This window comes from Bubalus bubalis, chromosome 1, assembly GCF_019923935.1.
Source record: "Bubalus bubalis isolate 160015118507 breed Murrah chromosome 1, NDDB_SH_1, whole genome shotgun sequence".
NCBI lineage: Eukaryota > Metazoa > Chordata > Mammalia > Artiodactyla > Bovidae > Bubalus > Bubalus bubalis.
In genome coordinates, this window is record NC_059157.1 from 129,255,822 (window position 1) to 129,273,665 (window position 17,844).

The 17,844-nt window shown below is 42.8% G+C and overlaps 2 protein-coding genes across 10 annotated transcripts in view; one reads left to right on the forward strand and one right to left on the reverse strand.

The window, feature by feature from the left end:
• The window catches only part of B3GNT5 (UDP-GlcNAc:betaGal beta-1,3-N-acetylglucosaminyltransferase 5), a 77,640-nt gene extending 75,737 nt beyond the window's left edge, over nt 1–1,903 (reverse strand). For 2 of the 7 annotated variants that reach the window (XR_006551623.2, XR_006551621.2), the window contains exon 1: nt 1,398–1,903. The gene's annotated coding sequence lies outside the window, so the exon portion shown is untranslated. Of the gene's footprint in view, nt 1–19; nt 272–298; nt 1,164–1,397 lie in introns of those variants that run through there. The other 5 variants (XM_006075317.4, XM_006075318.4, XM_006075319.4 and 2 more) reach the window with 5 other exon arrangements.
• Nucleotides 1–17,844, forward strand: part of MCF2L2 (MCF.2 cell line derived transforming sequence-like 2) — a 265,733-nt gene that overhangs the window by 178,582 nt on the left and 69,307 nt on the right. For all 3 annotated transcript variants that reach the window (XM_006075321.4, XM_025287650.3, XM_044944273.2), the window contains one exon: nt 16,985–17,051. In XM_006075321.4, the coding sequence (XP_006075383.2) occupies nt 16,985–17,051 (67 nt within the window). The remainder of the gene's footprint in view (nt 1–16,984; nt 17,052–17,844) is intronic.

A 17,844-nucleotide genomic window follows, 5' to 3' on the forward strand; every position in this document is an offset into this window, starting at 1 on the left:
GCCCCAGCCAGTAACTCACCGAAAGCTTCCCCTGTCTGGCGGTTTCCCAACTTATAACACGACGCAGGATCTCTATCCGAATTCACCCCTGCAGCCTAGGTGTGGGCGCAAGGTTGAGGGCCCCTCAGCCGGAAACCGAGGCCAGCAGGGCGCGGCGTTCCGCTCCCGGCTCCCGAGCTCCGGCCGGTTTCGGCATCGCGGCGCGGCGGCCGCCTAGTTGAAGCTCCTAGGAATGGGGACCGGCTCCGGGGAACTTCACCCTCCCCACCGCCCCGGAGCTCCGGGCCCCCCAGCCTACCTGCTGCATCTGGATGGAGGCTCGGCCCGGGGTCGCGGTCGCCAAACGCCCGCCCGCAGGCCCGAATGAACAAAGGCGCCCCGGGGAAGGAACGTGCCTCTTTCCCCGCCGCACTCTCGGGCAGCGGGCAGCCCCTGCCCCGCGGCGGATAGGGCGGCCCCAGCTTCCCGACGCCTGGCCGCGCTAGCTCCGGACCAGGGCCGAGAGCCGGCGCCAAGCCCGGTGTCAGCTACAGCCTCGCCTCCCCGGCCCCAGAGCTCTTTCCAGCCTGAAGTCCAGGAGTCGCCGTGCGAGCGACTCTCCTCCCCTCTCGGCCCTGGCTATCTCGCCTGGTCCAGAGGAAGCAGAACAGACTCCTTTCCCGCAGCCCGGGAGCCGCTCCGGCTGGGAGGCGCGGCGAGGCGGCCGGGTCGGGCAGGGGCGGGGCGGAGGCCTGGCCGGCCAGGAGCCCTTGCTGCGGACCGAGGGAATCCGTCTCCCCTCACAAAGAACAAACCAGATGAGGAGTTGCGAATTATCCCCGCCGAGCGGGCTGGAACTTTCCCCATTTAGTGATCCGGAAGAGAAGCCTACATTTCCAACCTACAGGGGGCCTGGGCCCCACAGTTAGGATGCGGTGGAATGCGGAGCAGTTTAAAAAGAGTACGATTGATCACACATATTAATTCCATATGAAACAACTGATCTCCATATACTTTTCATTAGGAGGCAGAATTTGTTGGACAAGTGATCCATTCGTTCAGAACACGCAACGGTTTACTCATCTACGGGAGATAAGTTTTGACTGATTGAGTTGCAGTTCTCTGAGCACCTTATTTTCCTTTTCAGAGCGAGAGTTCTAAGGGCAAGCTAGACTTTAAAAGATCTCTAGTCACACCGCTTACCGCACCCCGCCCCCCCCCCCCCCGGCCCCGCCCGGAGCTTCAGGGAGCCTCAGTGACAAAAGAAGGAAACTCAATTTTACTGCATAGTTTTTCGACAGCGGTTCGTTTCAGCAATGCAATGGGCCGGTGGGAGAGACTCACTCCCCCCCCCCCCCCCCCATGAGTTTACTTTCAAGCCCAGCTTAATTTCAAAGAAAACTTAAAGCAAAACTCACCAGGACCAGTTCCTTAAACTCCCAAATCGCAGGTCGGCACTCCGCCGGCATGGGAACTAAGGTCATTGGTTTCCGGAACAAAACTTACTCGTTTTAAATTTTAGGCAGGGGCTGGGGAGTTGGCTCTTGGCTGGGCTCGCTACCACAGCGGGAAGCGGGCTGGAGCCGGCTGAAAGCTGGGGGACCCAATCAGGGGCTCCCGGCGGAGGGCAGGGGCGCGGCCAGTGTGCAGCGTGCTGTGTTTCCTGCACTTCTTGGCGTCACTCCGAAGCCCAGCCTGGCCTGCCCGGTAGCCACCACCCCAGCGTGTAGGTGAAGGCGATGCGTCCCGCCTGTCTATTCCTGTCGGTGCAAGGCAGCTCCAGGAAGTGCTTCTCCACACCTCTTTAGCTAATTGAGATTATTTACTCAGATATCGGATTCGCCTGGTGGCTGATGGTAAAGCGTCTGGCTACAATGCGGGAGACCAGAGTTCAATCCCTGGGTTAGGAAGATCTCCTGGAGAAGGAAATGGCAACCCACTCCAGTATTCTTGCCTGGAAAATCCCATGGACGGAGGAGACTGTAGGCTACAGACCATGGGGTCGCAGAGTCGGAAACGACTGAGCGACTTAACTACTTAGGTCATCAACTATGACCCAGGATCCGCTTTGAGGTGTTTTCCCCACTCAGAATACTTAATACACATAACAGACAAAATTAGAATATAAATTTCCACTGAAGGGAGGAAAGTATAAACAAATCGTTTTTTGGGGTTTGGTTTCTTATTCCCAAGATGTTGTTCTAGCATCCTCCTTATATAACAAATATTGTCATTTAACAGTGGTGATATTTTGAACGACTTTGTAATTGTACAATATATATTTAAGAATATGACAGAAAAAATTAACCCTTTACTTCAGTAAAGTAAAAGCTTTGGATTTGTTATTGTAAAAGGAATGGCAGGTAATGACTTGAAAGCAGATTATGGAATCAATTTGAAACTGTAGACACAACATTGTACTTGTTATTTCTAGCTAGATTTTTAAAGAGGTTTTGTAACTGGTTTCTTTAGCTCCTTAGCATATGGAGCCATGCAATTATTTTCTTTTTTATATTACCTATAGAGAGTGTGGCTTAGTATTGCTATTATCTACTCAGACCCAGTATTCATCTATTATCTACTCATACCTCATTGCATGTTCTATCACAGACAGAAATATTTAGATTTTTGACTTGTAAGGGAGTCACTGACAGTGACACATAAATAAGCTAATTTATTGTTAGTACAGTGCAAATCACCCCCTTTTACCTATGCAAAACAAAATCCTGATGATAAACCCACAGATATTCCCTCTGGGTATCATCTGTATATGTCAGATTTATGTACAAATTTTCAATTGCCATTATATGCCCATCAGGTCATTTGGAACTAGGCCCACATAGGTGCAGGGATCACACATGTGTATTCCACATGCTTGCACACATAGGACTGCGTCCTATACAAACTGACTGAAACATTGATAAATATATGTGAAAATCACGTATTCACATCGACCTATATGAAGACAGACAACCCAGACAGAGAGAGAAATGATTCACAAGTGAGTCAAGAGATTGGTGAAAGGATGTGGAACTTTAGGTGAGAGGAGGGGAAAGAGTGTGGATAAGAGATGGGGATGAGCAAAGTGGTCCAGAATGCCTGTCAGCTGCCCACACATGCACAGGGAAGGCAGCTTTGTACATCTGGGAGGATTTCTTACAGCAAGCTGGCACCCTGTCCCACCCCAGGAGGAGAAGAAGAGGATGATAGACTTCATGGTATAGAAAAAGTACTCTGTTTTATCTGGAGGGAGTGCATACAATTTTTGAAATTAGTTGGAGATAAAATTAACTGATAGTAGCAAAGCCAACTTGACCATCACAAAGAATGAGGACAGTGTCACCTTGTCCTCGGTGTCCACAGTAGCTGCTTGTGAACCGAGTCAACTAAAATTAGATTTATAAATGACTTTTAATCTCACTATCAGGAATTTGCTTCACAAAGCACTAGAAAATTTAGGGAAGTGCTGGAAAAGAGAGACCTGTAGCATCAAGATGGTAAACTAGAAAGATGAGAGAAATTACAATTTGCATGTCAGATTTAGAAAGAAGAAGATAAGGCCAATAAAGAGCAGAAGGAGAAGCAAATGTAGGAGAGAGAACCAGAGAGTAAGGTATGTATTATTCGCTGTGGCGAAAGAAAACTGAAACGAGTACAAGAGATCCTGGGAGATGGTGGGAGCAAAAGAAACCCAAAGAGAGAAGTGTTGTTGAAATAATGAAAGAACTGATTGCTTAATGCCTAACACAGTTGAAGCATACCAACACAGTGCCAGGCTTGACTTGTTCAGTTGCCCTTTCTGTAGGGAGATTTTCTCACAGACCCTGTACAGGCCCTGCCTGTACAGACATACCACAAGCTATGTGTTCTGAAGCCAGGAAGAGTTCATGCAAGGCTTGGGCTGCTAGAAAGGTGGGGGTGGAATCCTGACTTAGTTCCTGCTGGCTACGAGATCTGGGCAAGCGACCTAACTTCTCTGTGCCCCATGGTAATTCCTGCCTGGAAGGGTGCAGTGAGGACTGATCACAGAGCAGTAACATGCACAAAATGCTGAGCATGGCACCTCATGGCCTGGGTGGACAGGTGTCATTCTCATGTTCATTACGGGCTACAGAAAGCTCTTCTGGCTTGGTGAGCTGGTCTTCCTGCTCTATCTCATCAGCTTCATTGCCATAAAAAGACCTGCTATGTTTCACATCTCTAGAGATACATTTTCTCTTAATAGAGCATCAGCAGTTAATGCAACATCTCCTTCACTGCCTCCTCCTCCTTTGCTGCCTACCACCTCCTCCTACCCACACATATATCCTTCTGGGCATTCTTTTCTCACCACGTTTGCTTCTTGGTGATCTCATCCATTGCCTTTAATGCTTGATTTATATATCTAATCTAGATTCTGAGCTCCAAGCTGGAAAGTCTTCACTTAAGTGTGTCACATCAGTCTTAAGCTTAACAGGTCTAAAATGAGATATTCAAATACCTGTTTGTGAAATGATGAATGGATGGGTGTTGGATGACCCCAAGAGCCAGAATCCTTCTCACCAGTGGACCCAGCCCAGGGTGTTTGTTACATGTCAATAACAGTCAGTGGCATTTTATCACTGTATCAATATCTATGGATCTGTTTTCCCTACTCTTTGAATGACCTACACCTCTTAAAGGTGGAGATTACATCCTGCTCATCTCCAGTTCCCTTAAAATACCCTTCTGCAATGCCTTGCAAAGAGTGAATATGTATTAACCACTGGTTGAATTCAATTTTTTGCTGAATGCTGCCCACATTCATCAAAAGTTCAACCTTTTGGTCTAAGAAGCTTCATCCACAGAACAATGGCCCCAGTGTACTTCGCCTTCCATGTCAACAAGGCCCAAATGCTGACACTGGAGGCACACTACCCCCTTTCCTACAGTTCTTGCTGTAGCTCTTGTGGTTTGGCACCATTCAACAGCCTGCCTCAGTTCTGGGATCTTGGCAGTTGTATGAAATCATACTAGGTACATTCAGAGCTGAAAGATGAAGGGAATTGACAGCACAAAGAGATACTCACCCACAGGCCATTCTAAGAACCCATTTTGTGTTTTTCTCTTCTGCATGAGGGGGGACCTCCTTAATACACCATCTCCTTCCATCAGTACATAAGGGCATCTTTCGTATGTGCATGCTTAGTTGCTCAGTCACATCTGACTCTTTGTGACCCTATGGACCACAGCCTGCCAGGGTCCTCTGTCCATGGGATTTTCCTGGCAAGAATACCAGCCTGAGTTGCCATTCCTCCTCCAGTGGATCTCCCCAACCCAGGGATCATCTCTCATACCCTAAAACCCTCAGCAGAGGTCCAACAGGGACAGGGACAGTCTTGGAGATGCAGGTCCTACTTGCTGTGACCCTCCTTGGTGCAGTAGCACTGTGCTATGGATTGAGTGGGCCTCACTTGGGGAAGGTAGTGGGGGTAAAGGATTGACATGTGGGAGTGAGGCTGGGACAGGTTTTCTTTCCATGTTGCAAAAGCTCAAACAGCACTTGTGACAATGACCTGGTACCAACTCCTGCCAGTTGATCCTCAGCATTTCTTCTCCCCTCTCCACCTAAAGATCAGACATTCCCTTCACACTCCCAGAGCCATGCAGCATTCTATACAGATTCCAGGGGCTGCCTCTAACTCCATCTTTTTCTCTCCAAGCCAGGAGGGACACTTGATACTTGTGTAGGGACACTCTTGAATACTACCTGATTAACACTTACATCTTAAAAGACAATTGGCACCAGCCTTCCCACAGTTATCTAAACTGAGGAAAAGCTATTTGGGTCCTGTGATGAGATGGTACAGAGGAAAAGAAGAAAATCACAGTCCATGGAGATGTTCAGAAAATAGTTATTGACTATGATATGGGGGTGCATGCTTGACTCAGATGCAATCATTTGTGATAGAAATTTTGCACTTAAGTTTGGTTGTACTAATATTTAAGGGACAACCAAAATATAATTCTCTATTGCCCTTTTCTTAATAGTTAATAATTATTAAGCTCTCATTGCCTGCTTTATGGAGCATACATGGTTCAAATCCTATTCAAATTAATTCTAAAAGGCAGTTATAAGCTTGCTTCAGATTTGTATTGAGTATTATTTAAAATATAGATCATTAGTTAGGAATTTAAAATGGCTATAGAGAGATTTTTCTTATAACAGCACTTCTCAAAAGCCAGTTCTAAAGTTCTTGATAAATCATGTTCTCTGAAAAAAATATACCTTTAAAAATGGATTATGGGCTGAGCCACCCCTTTTTCTCTAACCTGCTTACCTGTGTCCTTATTGTGTGGGCCCTGTCCCTTATGGAAACATGCTGCCAAGTCCAAATATTGGGTACTATTTCAGTGGACTGACATTCGCCCTTGACACACCAGTCTTTAGTTCTAGAGCTTAGACGTCCTGGACACGACCTCTTTCTGGCAGCACCAAGCCAGTAGTTTGACCTCAGTCAAGTCACTTAATGCTCTGAGTCCCAATTTCCTCTTTGTGAAATGATAATAACAGTTAATGCCTGCTCCTGCTTACAGAATTTGTGTCTGCTCCTTAAATCTACCATTCATCCATTCAGTAAATACTTATTGAGAATTTGCCTACTTGTAAGGTATGGGGACATGGGATGGATGATAGGATATCTGTCCTGGAGGAGCTCTTTGTCAGGTGTTGAATGCATCAAGGAAGATGATATGCATATTTAAAAAATAACTGTATGAGGTTAGCTATTATTTTAAAAATAGAAAATAAGGACTTCCCTGGTGGTCCAGTGGTTAAGAATCTGTCTTACAATGCAGGGGACACAGGTTCAATTCCTGGTCTGGGAAGATCCCACGTCCTGTGGAGCAACTAAGCCTGTGCCACAACTAGAGAGTCAGTGCACCACAAGAAAGATCCCACATGATGCAATGAAGGTCCTGTTGCATCTGGACCTGACACAGCCATGTAAATAAATGTTTAAAAAAAAAAAAAGGAAAATAATGAGTGTTGATGAGGATGTGGAGACATTGGAACCCTGGTGCCTTGCTGGTGGGAATGTAAAATACTACAGTATGATGGTCCCTCAAATGTTAAAAATAGAATTTAGCGATTTTACTTCTGGGTGTATACCCAAAGGAAGTGAAATCAATGACTCAACAGAGATTCACAAGCTAATGTTCACGTTATTCACAATAGCCAAAAGGCGGAAACAACCCAAGTGGCCATCAACAAGCGAGTGGATAAGCGAAATATGGTCTATGCAAACAATAGAAGATGTAAAGCCTTCAACAGGAATGAAATCTGATACATGCTACATCACGAATGAACTTTGAAAACATTGTGTTAAGTGAAATAAGCCAGATAAAAAATAATAAATGGTGTATGGTTCCACTTACCTAGGCAAAATGATAGAAACAGAAAGTGGAGTGTGGAATGGAGGTTGCCAGGGCCTGGGAGTAGGAAGGACGTTGTTAGTCTTTGATGGGGACAGAGTTTCAGTTTGGGTTGATGAAAAAGTTCTGCTGGTGGTGCACAACATTGTGAATATATTTTAATTCCACTGAATCATACACTTAAAAATCATTTAAATGGCAAATTTCAGGACTTCCCTGGTGGTCCAGTGGTTAAGACTCCACACTTCCAATGCAGGGGGCTGTGGGTTCTATCCCTGGTTGGGAACTAGAATCCGACAGGCCATGTGGCATGGGGAAAAAATTAAAAAATTAATGGAAAATTTTATGTAATATATATTTTACTGCAATTCTTAAAAACAGGAGGAATTCCCTGGCAGTCCAATGGTTAGGACTCCATCCTTTCACTGCCAAGAACCCTGGTTCATTCCCTGGTTGGGGAACTAAGATCCCACAAGCCGTGTGATACAGCCAAAAAGAAAAACAATTATAATTCCCAAAATACTACACAAATACAGGATTGTTAACTTGAATTAGGATAAATGGGATTGTGTTTGTAATCAATCCCTCTTTCAAAAAGTACAGTATGCATGAAATTACTTTGTCATTATTTATTATGTGATATTGAAAAGTGAGCACCCATCCAGATAAACTTTAATAATTATTTGTGCCCCATCCTGCTCTAAAAAGAATTTAAGGTAGTTTACCCTAAACACATCAGAGTAATAAGATCAAATCCAGCTAACATCAGACCAAATATAGAAACTGAGATATAAAACAGGAGAAGGGGCTGATGGCACATCAGTAACTGAGCAAGACTTTCAACTGATGGCACATTAGTAGCTGTTAGCCTTCCAGAAGGTAGAGAACTATTTATATTCATCAGACCTTTTATTAATGCTTAAAGAATCACTAATTTCAACATGGTCATCTTATGGATCCATAGTGTTTCATATTGTTACCATTTATAGTTCTGGGAATTTATTAAACAGTTATGGAACACCTAATCAAACAGAAGAAGGATGTGAAACTAAGAGCATGTTTTTGTAAGTCTGAAGCCTCAGGACCTATTCTGTAGTGAACGAAACAGGCTCCTGACATTCCCTGCCCTGTTGGCCAACTCAGTCTCCTGCACCTTTCCCTGGGTCCCACCACCACCTGGCACAATGACCATCTCCTGCATTCGCGCTCCCCCTGCTTCCCACGCTCCCTACCCAGACCCTGCCCCAGCAGCCTGGTTCCCACAGGGCCCTGCGTGTAGCCAGGACTCCTAGCCCCTGCTCCTGTTTCCTCCTTCCTGGGTCACCCTCCTGTCTTGCTGCAAGTCCTCACTTCTTACAGAGGACAGTTCAGATCTCACCTCCAGGACCTCTCCAGCCCACGCCGATTCCTTCTCCTTGCCATCCTACTGTGCACGCAGTCACACGTTAACTGAAAGGCTTATGACCTTTGCTTCTTTTCTTGTGAGAAATGAGAAGCAAGGTGTGATTAAACCAAAGATCATTTCATATATCTTATTCAAGATGATAAGATATACAAATTGAGGAAGTGGCATTGAAACATATTCATTACCATGTAGAAAATTAGATATCCAGTGACAATTTGCTGTATGACTCAGGGAGCTCAACTCTGTGCTCTGTGGCAACCTACATGGGTAGGATGGGCCGGGAGGTGGGAGGGTGGTTCAGGAAGTAGGGGACATATGTATACCTGTGGGCAATTTATGTTGATGTATGGCAGAAGCCAACACAACATTGTAAAACAATTATTCTCCAATTAAAAATAAATTTTTAGAAAAGATGATAAGATATTTGGCAAATGACCTATGAGAGCCAGTAGGGATACTCGAGCTGATCTAATCCATTAAGAAATGGAGACCCCAAGAAAGAAAACGGCTTGTTCAAAGCTACCCTGCATATTAGAAGCAGAGATAGACCTGGAAACCTATTTTTCTGAAACTCAGTATTGTTATATCATCATGCTAGTTTCATTTCAATTTGTGTTTTATTTCATAATCAGAAAACAAGATTTTAAATGCACCCCCAAACGTAGGTCAAGAGGGGCAACATAATGTGTTAGCAAGAACATTGACTTTGCCAAAGCCAAAGACATTGGGCAAGTCCATGCAGGGCTCTGGGCCCTTCTTTTTCCACTTGTAAAATAAGGATTACTACTACTAAGTCGCTTCAGTCATGTCCGACTCTGTGCAACCCCATAGATGGCAGCCCACCAGGCTCCCCCGTCCCTGGGATTCTCCAGGCAAGAACACTGGAGTGGGTTGCCATTTCCTTCTCCAATGCAGGAAAGTGAAAAGTGAAAGTGAAGTCGCCCAGTCGTGTCTGACTTTTCACGACCCCATGGACTGCAGCCTACCAGGCTCCTCTGTCTATGGGATCTTCCAGGCAAGAGCACTGGAGTGGGGTGCCATTGCCTTCTCCAAATAAGGATTAACTGATGGCTTTTTTTGTTTTCTTTGACCATATTGCTCCTCATTCTGAATCTTGTTGTTGTTCAGTCACTCAGTCATGTCTGACTCATTGCCCCCCCATGGACTGCAGCATGCCAGGCTTCCCTGTCCTTTACTATCTCCCAGAGTTTGCTCAAACTCATGTCCATTGAGTCGATGATGCCACCCAACCATCAACAATCTCATCTTCTGTCTCCCCCTTCTCCTCCTGTCTTCAATCTTTCCCAGCATCTGGATCATTCTGAATCTTTCGGTCTGTTTACCTTTTGAGCAAGCACCCTAAGAAAATTCTTTTCACATGAATGGAGAGTCTTGAAATCCTGGGAGGAAATTGTGGGCAATTGAAAGCTATTTTAAGGTTTTTAAGACAGAGAATGATGGCATAATGGACTTGGAGCTTTAGGAAGGGCATAAACTGGTAGTCTGTGTAATAGATTGATGGGAATGAGATCTCAGGGGCACAAGTGAGCTGCTAGGATTGTGCCAAAGTATTCAAGATAAGAAGACAGGGGAGTTTGCTCTGTATTGGAGGTACTGGAAATGGAGAATAAGTGGTAATTCCAAGAGGTGTGTTCAGAGATGAAAAGATAAGACTTGGTGACAGATTGAATGTAAGCAATAATGGCGGGGAAGAATTTGCAATAACAACTGTGTTTTCAGTTCAGTTCGGTTCAGTCACTCAGTCGTGTCCGACTCTTTGCGACCCCATGAATTGCAGCACACCAGGCCTCCCTGTCAATCACTAACCCCCAGAGTTCACACAAACTCATGTCCATCGAGATAGTGTTGCCATCCAGCCATCTCATCCTCTGTCGTCCCCTTCTCCTCCCACCCCCAATCCCTCCCAGCATCAGAGTCTTTTCCAATGAGTCAACTCTTCGAATGAGGTGGCCAAAGTATTGGAGTTTCAGCTTCAACATCATTCCTTCCAAAGAACACCCAGGACTGATCTCTTTCAGAATGGACTGGTTGGATCTCCTTGCAGTCCAAGGGACTCTCAAGAGTCTTCTCCAACACCACAGTTCAAAACCATCAATTCTTTGGCGCTCAGTTTTCTTCACAGTCCAACTCTCACATCCATACATGACCACTGGAAAAACCATAGCCTTGACTAGACGGACCTTTGTTGGCAAAGTAATGTCTCTGCTTTTGAATATGCTATCTAGGTTGGTCATAACTTTCCTTCCAAGGAGTAAGTGTCTTTTAACTTCATGGCTGTGATCACCATCTGCAGTGATTTTGGAACCCCAGAAAATAAAGTCTGCCACTGTTTCCACTGCTTCCCCATCTATTTCCCATGAAGTGATGGGACTAGATGCCATGATCTTCATTTTCTGAATGTTGAGCTTTAAGCCAACTTTTTCACTCTCCTCTTTCACTTTCATCAAGAGGCTTTTTAGTTTCTATTCACTTTCTGCCATAAGGGTGGTGTCATCTGCATATCTGAAGTTATTGATATTTCTCCCAGCAATCTTGATTCCAGCTTGTGCTTCTTCCAGCCCAGCGTTTCTCATGATGTACTCTGCATATAAGTTAAATAAACAGAGTGATTTTTAGGAACCCTAGAATACGACTTTTCCACCAATATGCATAGGGCTTCCCAGGTGGTTCAGTTGTAAAGAATCCACCTACTAATGTAGGAGACGCAAGAGACGTGGGTTTGGTCTCTGGGTTGGGAAGATCCCTTGAAGGAGAATATGGCAACCCACTCCAGTATTCTTGCCTAGAAAATTCTATGGACAGAGGAGCTTGGTGGGCTACAGTCCATGGGGTCACAAAGAGTCAGACATGACTGAGTGATGGAGCATGTAAGTACCAATACGTATGCTATTTCTGTCTGATGAATTCTGCTTCAACCCGAGGTGTTGAGGTGTCTGTGAGGCATCCAGGTGAAGACATATGGGCTTGAGCATGACCAAAGATTTGGCAGGAAGATAAAGATGTGGGAGAGTCAACAGCATGAGGGAAGAAGAGAGAAGGAAGTCTAGAAACTTGAGTTCAGATCTTGAGGGAGCAGCAATATTAGACATGAGGAGAAAGATGAAACAAGAAAGGAATAGAGAAGAAACAGGGTGGTAAATGAAACATGAATAATGAAGAGAAACCAAAGGAAAAGAAAGGTTTAAGAAGATGAATATCCATTACATCAGAAGCTTTGGGGTTTGAAAAGGATAAAAACAGATGTTTCATTTTTGCAAAGAGAGTATGAGATGAAAACTAGCTTTTTTTAAGTGAAAATCTACAATAGTTTTGATGTGTGTGATATGATAGACTATGAGGAGTAAATGAAATCCTTTGATGGCAAATTGTATTGACAGTTAATGAGCAAAAATATACTTCTAACAGACTGGTTTTCAAAAGAACATTCTTCTATTGGAGAGCTGGGAAATTGAGGAGGGGATGGGGGCAAGGGTTAAAAGAGGGAACAGATTAAGGTGTGTGGGCAAAGAAGAAACTTACTAGGAAATCCTAACACGTACATACTGCATTAATGATCTTGTGTACAAAATAGGGCTGCAGTCATCTTTTTAAAAAGCTTTCCTTTCCTATCTCTTGGTTATGGTGTCATCTGAAGCAAAGAGGAGGTGTTATATAGGATGGAATTAGCCATACAAAGTTATGTTTTTATGCTACCTTGAAATGTAGCTTCAGAAAAAAAAATAGTCCCTTACCATTTCCTCCTTAATGACCTAGGGATGTGGGTGAAGGGAGATCCATTTTTACGTGTAAATCAAAGCCAGAGAGTACATTTAGTGTAGAGTACATTCGTGCAGGCTGATCTGGCATCATCAATCCCATCCTAATTACAGTGTTCCACCCCTGGGTAGATATCCACCAGGACATAAATTGCTCTACATGCTTAAAGTTTTAAAATTTCTTGAGTACTCCCAATGTTTTCACCTGCATAATACACACTTGATGACTTTAGATATTAAATCCTTGAGTTTTTTCCTGTGAACAAAGTGCTTTGGAATAATAAAGCAGGCAGTCATCAGCTAGAATCATTAATTTTCTCCAGTATTATAAAGTTATTTGAAAGGAAAACAAAGGAGAAGAAAAGAAAAAGAATGACTAACAATGGTGTGAGAATTTTTTTTTTAACCTGAACTGAAATGAAGCCCACCAGTGTTCAGGGGACTTCCTGTTGTTGGGAGCTTTATCCATTGCACTCAAAAAAGTACTAAAATGAAGCAGTTGAAGTTGGAACATGACCTGATCAGGGATTTTTTTTGCTTCTGAGTTGTGAATATTTTCTTGTGTCAGATTTCTAAAGACTCCTAGGGGTCTCTAAGTTCTTATATAAATGTTGAATGATAAGACTGACTTCTGCCCACCACTTAGTTATTTCTGCCTTGTGACTTCATTTAATTGTCAATACATCCTTAAACAGCCTTGCCAAGTTACTTAAGCCCAGTGCTTCACAGGGGCATAAGAGGCTGGCTGCACTCTGGTTTTCTATGAATGCTTAACTGTTGCTGTGGTCCTACTTAATGTCATGGCTCTTAGAAACAGATTGGTATTGAGGCCTGTATTTCTTTCTGACATAGCAATTATCATAATTTCAGGATGATTTACAAAAATCAAAGGAACATTTTACTTAGAGACTGATTGACTTCAGTTCAGTTCAGTCACTCAGTCCTGTCTGACTCTTTGCGACCCCATGAATCGCAGCGCGCCAGGCCTCCCTGTCTATCACCAACTCCCGGAGTTTACTCAAACTCATGTCCATCAAGATGGTGATGCCATCCAGCCATCTCATCCTCTGTCGTCCCCTTCTCCTCCTGCCCTCAATCCCTCCCAGCATCAGAGTCTTTTCCAGTAAGTCAACTTTTTGCATCAGGTGGCCAAAGTATTGGAGTTTCAGCTTCAGCATCAGTCCTTCCAATGAACACCCAGGACTGATCTCTTTCAGAATGGACTGGTTGGATCTCCTTGCAGTCCAAGGGACTCTCAAGAGTCTTCTCCAACACCACAGTTCAAAAGCATCAATTCTTTGGCGCTCAGTTTTCTTCACAGTCCAACTCTCACATCCATACATGACCACTGGAAAAACCATAGCCTTGACTAGACGGACCTTTGTTGGCAAAGTAATGTCTCTGCTTTTTAATATGCTGTCTAGGTTGGTCATAACTTTCCTTCCAAGGAGTAAGCGTCTTTTAATTTCATGGCTGCAGTCACCATCAGCAGTGATTTTGGAGCCCAGAAAAATAAAGTCTGACACCATTTCCACTGTTTCCCCATCTATTTCCCATGAAGTGATGGGACAAGAGACTCAGTAGCTACTAATAAATATGATCTTGAAGTAACTTTTTTGGTAGAATTATACTTCTTGAAATTGTATCCTTGGTCAATGGCTGTCCTTTATCAGTTTTGTCTTATAACAAGCATTTATAAATAGATATAAAATTTTCATTTTAAGAAAAAATAATCATTGAGTTACAGTATAGGGTAAACTGTAGGATATCTTTCAAATAGGGTGTATATATCATTACTGTCAGTAACATTCATTTTAAAGTGTCATGTAAACCATTTTTTAAAATTATAAACGCAGTAAGTATTTAAATTTTTATTTTTGCTACACTGGGTCTTCATTGCAGCACTCATCCTTTTCCTAGTTGCAACATGGGGAATGGGGCTTCTCTAGTTGTATCTATGGGATTCTCTTACTGCAGAGCACGAATTCTGGAGTGTGCAGGCTTATTCGTTGTCATTGGTTGGCTTAGTTCCCCTGTGGCATGTGGGATCTTAGTTCCCCAACCAGGGATCAAACTGGTGTCCTCTGCATTGGAAGGTGGATTCTCAACCACTGGACCACCAACAAGTCCTTACATTTTTTTTCAAATCAAAGATTGAAGAAGGGTGAAGAGTAAAATGTAAAAATTTTCCCTCTATTTTCTTGTCTTCATTATCACTCTCTAAAGGGAATAACTGTTAACAATGTTGTAAGCTTCTTGGCATGAATTTTCTAAGCATAGATAATTTTACACATATGTATGTATACACACTCATTTTACACAAATAGTGTGAATTTTATACAACTAGTCATATTCTACACATTGTTGTATATTTGGTTGTTGTTTTTTAATTCACTTAAAACTCTTGGACTGTTTCATATCAGCATGATTCAGTCAGCTTCATTCTTTTTAAAAACTGCATGCATGTATGTACCATAATTTAAGTAATTTCCAGTTTGTGTCTTGTTGTTGAGGTTCTGTTGTACTGAAAATTCTGAGTTAAGTCACACACACCAGTCAGTGTGTGTTTTAAATCACGGTGAGTTATTTTCAAGATATCTTGCACAAATTTATACTTTTGCTAGTATTATCTGAGCATGTTTTCATATCTTCATCTGCCAGTCTTCCTTTGAGGTTTGCGGTGTCTGACATACTATAGAAGCTGAAAATTGTTACCTCTTTATATCATGCTTTTGTTGGATTCATATGTACTGAGCATTTTTTTATAAGACTAATAGTCATTTGTGTATTTCTGTGAATTTCCTATATCTCATCCTTTGATTATTTGTCACTATTTGTCATATCTATTCTTATGAAAGGAAAAGAAACTATTTTCTAGGGTAGGCTACTGTTTTATAGATAACTCATGAGCAGCTCATAGGAAACCACAAATGTATATATTCTACATGTGAACACTTGTACAAACACTGATTCACTTGGAGGCCCGAAAGAAAGCCCTAAAAGGAAAGTGTGGCCACACAACCTGAGGAGAGAAATAAAACAGTCTGGAGATAGACGTGGGGACTGGCCTCACTTTTTCTTTTGTTTTTCTATTGCTGCATTGAAAACCAGCCACAAACTTAACAGTTCAGTCCACTGTTGCCTCAGGAGCCTGAGCATAGCAAGACTGGCTTTTTGCTGAAGTCACGTAGATAAAATCAAGGTGTTGGCCAGTTGCACTTCTTACAAGTTATCTTCTAAGTTTATGCAGTTGTGGCTGAATTCAGTTCCTTGCAACCATAGGACTGAAGTTGCATTTCCTTGCTGGCTGTTAGCTGGGGGCCACTCAGCTTCCCTGGTGGCTCAGAGGTTAAAGCATCTGCCTGGAATGTGGGAGACCCGGGTTAGATCCCTGGGTCGGGAAGATCCCCTGGAGAAGGAAATGGCAACCCACTCCAGTACTCCTGCCTGGAGAATTCCATGGAGGGAGGAGCCTGGTAGGCTACAGTCCGTGAGGTCACAAAGAGTCGGACACAACTGAATGACTTCAGTTTCACTTTCACTCAGCTTCTAGAGGCTGCCTGTGATCCTTGGTGTGTACCCCACCTCCATCTCCAAATCCAGCAAAGGAGAATGTCCTTTGTGCTATATTCTTCTTGTGCTTCCAATCTCACTGACTTTTAGATCCAGATCTAGAGTCCACGTGAGTAGGACATGCCCAACCTGATAATCTACCTATCTTAAGGTCAACTGATTTGGAACAAAACAGAATGGCAAAATATCTTCACTTATGTTAGTGTTTGATTGACTAACTGGGAGGAGGTGTATGTGCACTAGGGGCCAGGAATCTTGCAGGCCATGTTAGAATTCTGCATACCACACCTCCCACCTGCCTTTCCAATAGAAACAGAAAAAGCTCATGTCTTCTGGCTGTAGGACATCAATCACACAGAAACATGGAATGCCAGAGGAAGGGGGAAGGACAGGCATCCAACCCCATGCACAAAAAAGAGGCATCCCTATAGGTCAAAAATCATGATGTGAGCAATGAAATAGCAGAAGGCTGGAGAGAAAATCTAGGAAACCACATGTGCGATGTAGGGATCAAGCAGACCTTCCTGGCCAAGAAACCAAACCTGATATTTCCTACTCCAGTGTCTGCCCTCTTGCCCCCCACACTATGGCCCACAAATAGGTCATTCTCTGGCTGCATACATGGATTCTGAGTCCTTTAACTTTGCCGTTTCTTCTCATGCCAGAGTGATCAGAGTGTGGTTTTGTGAGATGTTGGCCTTGGGTGTTCAGCAGAACAGAATGAACTGACTACAACCTAAGTAGGTGAGCCACTGAGGGGAACTGTATTGATGACTATTATTGTAAAAGAATTCTAAAACACTGCTTCCCCCCACCCCACTCTCTCTCTCTTTCATCTTCCCACCTGCTGCTGATTCAGGCATATTATACGTGACTTGGTTGAGACTGAAGTGACTTACATAAAAGAGATTAAGAACATAATTGATGTAAGTAGATTTGGGGCAAGGGGGATGTTAATCATGTATTCAAACTGTAAAAATTTTGTTGCAGAAAGAAATTCAGGATAGTTGCCTTATGTCTCTAGAATTCCCACCAAAGTTTCAGGTCTTATAATAGCACAAGTGGGTTTTTTTTTGTTTTTTTTTCCAGGCGGGATAAGAACATTCTATGATTGTTGATTCATGTAACAAAATAACTTCCAAAGGATTGTAGCAACTCATATGATTCTAGTAATGCCCCACTTAGGTTCATCATATGCTTGCCAACAACAGATGTGATAATGTAAACATTTTGATAAATAGAATTGTTTCTCATTGTATTAAGTAGTATTCTTTTAAGAGTAAAATTTATATTTTCTCTATTTTCCTAAGGTAGTAATCTTGAGAAATAAACTATATGTATAAACTTATAATGGAAAGTTTTTACAATAAAACATCAGAATAAAACCAAATATCCAATAAAAACGGGAATGGTTGATGCTAAATGAAGTATTAGTCAACTGTTACAAAATAATTATTTTTAACAATAAACATCAACATTGAAATAAATGCTTGTAAGATTAAATTAAAAATAGTACTTCTAAAAATTTACAACCAGAGTCTAAAAATACATATAGAAAAACAGACTACAAATTATATATGTACTGTGATTATAACCGTACATAATAAGCTTTTAAAAAGCCATAAAGGAAATAAGACAATAGTAATTGCATCAGGTCATAAAATAAGGGGTAAGTTTTTTTTTCCTTTTCCATTTGACTTTTGTGGCAAATTTAAAAAA